Here is a 9,707-nt window from a genome sequence, read left to right as displayed (position 1 = left end):
ATGGCATCGCTGACATCTTCCAGTCGCAGATCCTCCTCGTCCTACCGCTCATCGTCCCGCTACAGCACCTCCAGCTCCTATCGCTCGGAGGGCTCGCTGGGTGGATCGCCCGATTCTCTGGATCCCCTTTTCGAGCCGTTTCTCGACTCTGCCGATCGCTCCGGTCTGTTTGGAGAGGAGAGCCCCGGGGGAGCCAGCTGCTCGACCCCCTTCAGCAGGCAGAGCAGGGCCTCCTATGGGCACACTGGTGAGGGGAACGAAGGGCAAAAGAAAGCATGCATTTTGCACTTACATGTTAAGTATGATTTAAAGAATTTCCACAGATGAATAACATCAACATTTTACATTTAAAATATAAAAAACAAACAGTCTGGAGTTGTGTTGAAATGTTGAAATGCATAAAAGGTCATTTTTAATGAAACGTGTGAATCTGTGTACATTCATAAAGGGCTGTAATACAGTTACATGAGGAAGGTTAAATGAGCCTTTCTAGCATTATCATGCTCAACAGCTCTACTGGAGCAGTCACAGCTTTAGTGTCTTGCTCATGGGAACTGTGGCAGCTTTTCTTCAGGCACCTTTCTCGTTTATGTTTTCCACCAGCAGGCAGGAGGCATTAGTATCCCATTACAGCGGCGAGTTGATTGAAAGAAAAACGCCACAGAGAAAGAAAAAGACCTGCGGCTCAGTGAAAGTAATGAGCCGGAGTCGTGAGAAAGAGAGTCGATACGGCTCCAAAAACGAACAGCAAGGTGACAGAAAATGCATATAAAGTGGAGTGCTAATGCAAAACACAGGAACTTCTAAAGACTTAATGTGAAATGTTAAAACAGTTCTGCTGCCACACGAATCAGGAACAACCACAATAACAACAAAGATACTACTGGTGTGAAGCTACCGGCAGATTAAAGCATAATCAAGTAAACCAGGTTTACAATCTGATTTCAGTGACTCATTTGGAGTATTTTTGTCCTCAAATGTCAAATCAAATACAAATACAAGACTTGCATGTGTTTGATGAAACCACGGAGTCTCTTCTTTAGTGAAACATTCTCTCTTTCCAGACAGGCAGTAAACACCGTTAACAGCCAAAACATAACGCTTCAGTCTCTCATGGCGTTTAATGGCTTTTGTGTTCTAGTCAGAGCATCAAATATTTAAAACAAACAACTGAGCAATAGAGCTTTACGTGACTATATGAAGCCCCAAAGTATAACCTAAATATATGAAATAAATAAAACATCATGAAATACATATTTGTGTGAATCAATTGTGTAAAATGTTTAAATGAACCATTGTTTGTGAAATGATTCAAGAAAACTATTATTATTGTTATTAAATGTAATTTTGAGTTTAAGTTTGAACATTTATTTAATTATAGTGTCTTCACCAACAGTAGCTTCCCTTCACTGCAGATGTTGTTCCAAGCAGAACTCCTGTTGTTTCTCTGCAGCTCCTGCAGGCGGCGCTGTGACGGGCCGGCAGAGCGGGACAGGAGGCGCCGTGCGATGCCTGGGAGACACTTACTACATGTCCGCTGACGTCAGCCAGTTTGAGCCGCACGATGTGGTGGTGATGGCCTACAACCACCATGTTGTCATTCACGCCCAGAAGGTGTGTGTGTGTGCGTGTGTGTGTGCGTGTGTGTGTGTGTGAGCTCTGCTCAGTTGCATGTTGATCTGCAGCATTAACACATCTTTAAATTGGATTTGATACATGTACATGTAGGATGAGTACAACTTCAGCAGAATAATCAGACCAGCAAGTATCAGCAGCTAAATCGGCTTAAAACAACAAAAAAATACAATAAAAGTTCTGCTTCTGATTTTTATTAATACAATTGCAACCGCCACACATCAATACAGCAACACAGTCTCACGGCAGATCGTGAAATACCCGGTTTCGTGTACAGGGACACACATAGTCCGTAGGTACTTTCTTTTGGGACGACAGTAAAAACCACTTGTTGATGAATTTAGTTCATGTGCACCGCTATAAAGGGTCCTACTGGACTTTCCATCGGTAAATCACACAATTCATGTCCTTGTACATGAAACCGATAGATTGCATTTCGTGGCTATTTCACTATCTGCCATAACACATGGCTGATAGACATTTCATTTTAAATGATCAATTGTTTATACAATCGCAAATGAATAGAATTATAAAATAATTCCCATTAAATCTGAGAACTCATCAGATGATTAAGACAATCAGGAAAGAAAAATAGCCTTCTCTCTCTCTCTCTCTCTCTCTCTCTCTCTCTCTCTCTCTCTACCAGCTGAGCACTGACCTCTTCTCCGTCACTGCTTCTCGCCCTCTTTCTCTCACCCTCCCGTCTTTCTCGACCCTGTTCTCCACCCGTCCTCCAGCGCCGACGATGACCTTTTTCCGTTTCATCATCTCTTCTTTCCTCCGTTTGCCGGTTAATATTTCTTACCAACAGCTGTCCCCTCCTCGTTCTACAGATCAACCCTCTAACCTCTGTCCTGCAGGTACTAGATGATGGAAGCGTCAGCGACACGTTCACCCACAAGTCCCTGTTTCCAGAGGACATGGACCCGTTGTCGGTCAGTGGGACCCTGAACCCCGACGGTACCCTGGTGGTGAGCGTCCGCCGGACCATGGAGCCCCCGGGGGTCCCCACCTACCGCAGTGAAGCTCGCCTTTGATTTGTGGCCTCTATGTTTGTGCAGCCTGTGTCAAACCTTTCCCCCGACATCACCACCTGCACTCAAGAAAGGCCGGCTGTTGAGTGCATGAGGTCATGGTGGACTGATAGGGAATATTAAAGTTTGGATCTGTTATGTGATTATAGAATGTTTCAAATAGTTTTGTTGCAGAAAAATGAGACAAAAGTGAAAACTGTTGCTTTGAGTCCATGAAGTGAGTGTCCTGGGATCAGATCTACGGGGGAACGGGACGTTACCGTCACATATTATCGAGTGTCTTTAATGTTGTTTTTTACTTTTTTCACATTCTTCTTGTATATTAATACTTTTTATAGCAAGTCGTCATCTACGTATGTAGTGTGATGATAAACATGAGGATTTGTTATTTTCTCAGACATGGAATAAATATGACTTTTAACCCCCCAAATATATATTCATGAAACTAGTTTATTTTTATTTGTTTAATGTATTTAGTTTCCCGCTCTGTCATTGGTCAGAGGGAACAGGCCACAGAGTAGAAGAGCTGCTGTTAGAAGGTAAAAAGAAGCTGTTTTAGTAGAAACGGGTTTGTGATCCTCACACAGTCACTCAGGGTGAATGTGTTTGACCTGAAAGATCTGTTTTACTTGAACTTAAATTAACTTAAAAGTAAGTCATCAGATTTGACTTCTCTTCTGAAATAAATGGTTGATTATTAGCAGCGTCGGCTCTGACAGCACAGACACTCATCCCGAGCCACTGATGATACTAATCGAGGTAATCGGACTGACGTGAGTCTTTAAACAGACGCGAGATGAAACCTCACGCCCGTCACCACTCATCTCCTCTACCTGCGTCTGCAGCACAAACATATAAAACACAATGACAACAAAATGTCTTTTTTCTAGTTCGTCCAAATCCAAAAACACAATCATTTAAAACTGTATTTATTAGATTTTTTGGCCACTTGAGGAATAAACATTTAAAGCCAACACCCAACGTATCATCACCCGACATCATCACCCGACCCGGTCTCCTGCAAAACCACGTTCCCATGAAACAAAACTACACTCAATGATGTTTTGAGGAAAGCGTATTTTCTTAACGATTACTGTCGCAGTTTTTAACACCAGGTTTATGTCATACATTGAAACAAAACAAAACGCAACAAAGCGTCTTAGGTTCAGTATGAAACATCATGGTTTGGCTCAAAATAACAGTTTGTTCTGTTATCTAAGTTATGGACGCAAATTAAAATAATTGAACACGGACAGCGGTCTGCTGGGTGAAGGTCCTGTGTTTGTATCATCATAGCTGAAGATGCATGTTACAGAACAGGGCACCATCACACTCGTTTCACTTCACACCCTCAATTATGAAAACATAATTGTGAAAAAAATATAAATTTTCTTTTTATTCAAAACGTTCTGTGCTTTGCTCGTGCAAAGGCTAAATGAGTTTTAAAACAAAGCCATGACAGCTCACTGATGTTTGATGAAGGTTAACAATAACACATTCCCAACATTATCTAATAATTCTAATGTTTGTCAGTTTTACACATGGATGTAACGGGCAGACAACACAACATGTACTTAGTGTACTGTTCTGATGTTCTGATGTTCTTCTTGTGTGATGTTGATGAAGACAGTGAACTGTGTCTGCACCTCTTACCGGCGATCAATCAGTCTCCACCGTAGCTACTGAAGAAGGAAGACTTTCTTTTCTTTCTTCTAGTGGGACCTTTATTTAATATTCATCAGAAGGAAAGCGCGTCAGCGTGGACAGATGGCGCTCTGCTCAACGCCGCTCGAGTGTTTCTAACCTCATTCACCGCGAGAGAGATGAACGACTGCTGCTGTCGGGCTCAGTTTTGGGGAAAACTTGCGCTCACTCACTCACTCACTCACACACACACACACACACACACACACACACACACACACACACACACACACACACACACACACACACACACACACACACACACACACACACACACACACACACACACACACACACACACACACCTTGTGTAACAGGATATCACGATGTTGTCACATCGCTACCTCTATTAACTGGCAGTTAGATTAGAGTGGATTATAGATTACATGGGGTGCTAACCACAACAGAATCCTGAGAAACTAGAAAGCCACACGGAGAATGCAGACTTCGGCCGATCCCAATAGTCCAGTCTGTCATGAACATCTGAAACCAAACAGAATATAGGTCTGGATATATTTTCAGAACTATTAATTCACTTTAGTCATGACGGGTTTGTGCACGCAGGATGAATACACCCAAACCCCAGCTCCTACTGTCCTTCTGCATGTGTCCATGAGCCAGACACTGAGCTCCTCAGTCGCCCACTGCTGCTAAATGATTGGTGCAGAGGTACCGTGCACCTGTATGTGTTTATGACTGAAATAAAGTTTTTAAGTCACTGAGCGACGGAGCAGCGTCCTACTTAATGAATGAACTCGTTCAGCTCATTAAGCTTTTTTGTTTTTGCATTGCACTCTCCACCCACTGCAGTCCAGATGCTCACCCCTCATTCACACGCAGCAAACAGAATGGAGAGTGTGTGTGTGTGTGTGTGTGTGTGTGTGTGTGAGAGAATGATGAAGCAGCAGACGGATGGGGACAGAAAATCACTGACAAAGAAACGAAGGCGTAATCGCAAAATTGAGACTGTGAAAAAGTGTGCGGCTGCAGATCATCAGCGAGCCAACTGTTGCCCTGAACACTCCCCACGGGGGGGGAACACATCTAAAGCACACAATCGTCTGCATTACTGCCACTGATGTGCTGCACTTGACTAACTTCAATATTTTGGGATTTTTAATGGTTACAGAACTTCAGCAGCTGAATGAGACAATGAGGACTCAAAATGTACCATTAGGTATAAAGAGAGGACTCATTGGTGAGCAGAGGGATGCTGCCCCCCTCCCCCCCCCCCCCTCCAGCTCACTGTTAGGGCTGGATGTCTGTGTCCCAAATACTCGCATGGCTAGATGCTCTACAGAACACGGACATGTGATATTTGTTAACTTTCCTGCATTAACGAGTTGAAAAGAATACGAACGCACCATTAAACTCACCAGCTCGCAATAGAGTGACTTGCAAACAGATCGATGTCACGGAGCCCACACTGTCACTAACTGCACCTCCTTGCATATTATCACATTTTGGGGAAAAAGAAACGGTGATGTCACTGAGAGACAGAAGGGTCTACAACATATATATATATATATACACAAGTAGATGAGAAAATCATGCACCTTATACACATCAACAGTCTAAGTTAATGTGGATACAGGATGCTCTCTTCTGTTGAAGATGAAAAGGTTTATTCACTGAGGTCGCAGGGCTTAAGATACCATATACATGTTGTTACGCACTTTAAAATGAGAGCTGTGCGTCATTTTCAGCCCTACAGAACATCTGTTGTGTACAGCACATTACTACCAATAAAACCTCATTCAAAGTCTCGTAGCGGCCGATTTCTTTCGGTCGGAACTCGGCGGAAATGCAAAGAAGGAAGCACAAATACACCCAATGCTGCATTGAAACACATTCTAAAGGTGCAGGGGAAATAAAAGTATATTAAGCCTTGGGTAGATTGAATTATGGGTATAAATCTGCTCATTGAACATGCAGGGTTAGGAACAAATCTCGTGTAAAGCCGCCCTGTGCCATGAAGAGATCGGGGGACAGAATGAACTTATTGGGACATTATACTGCGTTTGCTTCCCCACGGGGAGAATCAGCGGAACACAAAAACAACACTCCAGGTGCTGTCCAGCTGTGACTGAGGGGGAGAGCAGAGGACCCACAGCTGCAGGAGAACAGTCCCACGAGACATAACAGGAAGTAATCTTCAACAAAATCACTGTTTGTTAAAATTGCATTTATTCATCCCTGATATACAAAACAATGGTTCATTTTTTTTTTTCCTGTGTGAAAAATATCTCTAGATTTTGTTGAGCTCAGTCTGGTTTGGCCCTCGGGGGGTTTGCCCGTAGTGGAGGCCTTCGGTACGACGTAGAGTCTGTGAGGAGTGGATAGAAGATAACCCTCAACAGCTGATGTGAGGATCTGGTCCTATCGAAGCCCCTCAGACTGAAGGAGAGGAAGATAGAACTGACCCAGCGTCAGTGCTTCAGGACGGGCTTGTATGACAGATTCACCACAGAGCCTTTAAAGACCAGACGGGGAAGGTTTCCCAAAAGCCAAAACAAAGGCTGACCAGCACCCAGAAGGTGCAAACAGTGTTTCACTTAAATATCGTTACGCTGATTCCCGTGAGATCAAATAAAAGCTTTTATTGAGGCTTCTGGGGAAACCTTCCCGCTGAAAACCGTCATTCAAATATCACTTCATTGCACACGAGCTCCTCGTATACAAACATCTTTTTACACTTTTCAGGTTTCTTTACAAAAATAAGGTTATCTTGCGTTCACGACATCGATTAACACGGAGTTACAAAGTGAGATGAACAGTTATTGCACAAATCGATTACCTACGAGTGGATCATCCATAAAAAGAAAATGAAAAACGTCATTTTATACAAACTTCTACTTTGATTAATACAGACTAATAAATATGCATCGACCTCGGTCTACGGCTGCCTGGTAGCGAATGAGACGAGGAGGAGGAGGAGGAGGAGGCAGGATACATGAGAATCGATGAAGAGCACAAACAAATGACGAGTGGATCTCAGTCAGTCCCTGGGGGGGGGGGCTGACGACAATGACAGGTTGCCATGGTGACATTTGCACAACCCGCTGACCCCCCCCCCCCCGCTTATATATTTGTGTGTGAAAAGTGCCTCGTCTGCATGCGTATGACCAGAAAAGGAACATCTCACAGGAGGATTTGTTATTCCTGTTGATGAAGAGGAGGAGTCGATGAAGGCACTTGTGGAATGTCACCAAACAGACGTCATGCTGGTCCCTTCAACATTAACTTACAGCCCCCCCCCCTTATCTCGCTCCAAGCCTTCACCCCGTTAGTGTTATTTGCACTTTACATATAATTTCAGACAGCATGTCAAAAGATTTAAAACAGACATAAACGATTTAAAACACACATAAATACAGCATTATCTCTTTGAAATCATCAAATGTCAAAAATGACTCAACAAATATCATAAAAAAGCCCCCCCACCCCAAAATCTCTTTCAAAATGAGATTAGTCAACAATTTAAGACGTTAAATATGATTTTTACATTACAGGATGTTAAATATATTAATCTGTGAGTTTGCTCAGACCCCCCCCCCCCCCCTCAGTGAGTGAATGGAAGACGCTGATCAAAGTGACTAACAGGAGCAACTGTAACTACAGAGAACACACAGGCCGACAGTCAGACTCAACAACATTCACCGTTTGTCAAGCTTTTGTTTTTGGTACATTTTGATCGTATATATATTTATGTAAAATAAACTCACATGCACTCTGTCATGCGAAGCCGTGCTGTTTTACTGTGTGCGTTTTACTTCCAGTAAAAATACCCCCCCCCCCCCCATGCAGCTCGTCTATGAAGCTGGGTATGTGTGTGTGTGTGTGTGTGTGTGTGTGTGTGTGTGTGTGCACATTTAAGGCATCAAAGAGCAGATCCTGTGGTAGCGGACGTCCGTGCCTCGTCCAAGAAACTTAAATAAAAGATTCAAAAAGAAAGGAGTGTGTCTTAAAGGACGTACGGTCAGATGTGGAAAAGATGGAGAAACAAATCGATGTGTTTCTGTCGACGAGCAGAGAGAGCGCGCCGACGAGCCTCAAGCATTATGGCAGACATGAATTATTAAATACACAGTACTTATACATCATCTGTCATGTCAGACTTGCTGAATCAGAAACCACGCCGCCAATTAATCATTCATTCGCCCCAGAACCAGATTCAGTCGGTCAGCTACGTCCGGCGAGCAGCTGGAGCGATAATTTAGTCGTGATCTGGAGGGTGAAGACGAGCTACATTTCATAAGTGGTTATTCTACATTTTGCTCCCAGTTATGGATTTCCTTTAGTGTTTAATCTCCCTGATCATGCCTCAGTTCAAGCTGATTCTGCTCACATATTGTCATCCGACAGCTGGACATGTGGAGTCTGGCTGGACCATGACATCATATAGCTGATGGGGGGGGTGGGGTGTTGGCTTACCTCCATTACTATCAAAGGCAGATTGATGAGAGGCCCCAGAGCAGCTAGTTAGGTAATGATTTCTTCATTCTTTTCCCCCCCCCCCCCCCTCTCACTTCCTGCCCTCTCCCCCCACAACCGTCTCTGGAACGGTTATTAAGAGCTATATTTAGATAAGCAGAAAAACCTCGACTCCCGGAGTGCATCGCCTCGGTCTTGTGCATCCCCCCCTCCCCCCCCCGTGTGTGTTTTCTACGTGTCTTATAGTGATGTAAGGCCCGTAGCTCTGCGGGATGAAAGGAGTGCACATTCTATATATATGTGAAGGGCTACGGATGCGTCCGCCGCTGCCAACAGGCACGTCTGCTTGCATAGACCATACTCGCAAATCTGACCATTAAGGACTCGGGAGTGAAGAGATGAGAGGACCGGAGGAGAAGAGCTGTAATGGAAACAAGAAAATGCATCCGACCCCTTGTAGTCCGGTGCTTCTCAATTAGGGCGAACTGTCGCGTAATATACAAAGAAACGGTGCCGCGGCGAATTCCAGTTAAACCCAGACCACCTGATCAGTCACAAATAAAATAATTCAAGCTGGAAAAGAAATGCATAAGAAAATAAATCATATAAGAAATGTTGCTACCTCCCCTCTTCTCACTTCATACACTCACACTCACAGTGCACGTTATTCCTCCTCGTCATCGTCGCTGAAGTGGAAGACTCGTTCAAAAGATAAACTTTCTGCAGAAGCTGCGAAACTTTGATCTCAACTCAAAAGATACACGAGCGAAACAAAGTCTGCTGACAGACAAAGAATCCCTTTAAAAAAAGATTTCAACCCGTTCCCGGTCCCTAGTTGGATGCGACCAACATAAGTCCCCCCCCCCCACCAAAACAATATTGAATCCACATTCGCTCTGC

General features: G+C 43.8%; 1 protein-coding gene across 1 annotated transcript; it reads left to right on the top strand.

Moving 5' to 3' along the window:
• On the top strand, nt 1–2,672 carry hspb12 (heat shock protein, alpha-crystallin-related, b12). Its single transcript, XM_076100235.1, has 3 exons — nt 1–247; nt 1,454–1,614; nt 2,496–2,672. The coding sequence occupies exons 1-3, from the start codon at nt 1–3 to the stop codon at nt 2,670–2,672; spliced, it is 585 nt and encodes a 194-aa protein (XP_075956350.1).
• The last annotated feature ends 7,035 nt before the right edge of the window (nt 2,673–9,707 follow it).

The sequence above is a fragment of the Anarhichas minor genome, unplaced genomic scaffold, assembly GCF_050575085.1.
Source record: "Anarhichas minor isolate MPS153535 unplaced genomic scaffold, ASM5057508v1 ptg000026l, whole genome shotgun sequence".
Taxonomy (NCBI): Eukaryota; Metazoa; Chordata; class Actinopteri; order Perciformes; family Anarhichadidae; genus Anarhichas; species Anarhichas minor.
Note: the sequence above shows the minus strand (reverse complement) of the source record. Positions and strands in the feature narration are given on the sequence as shown.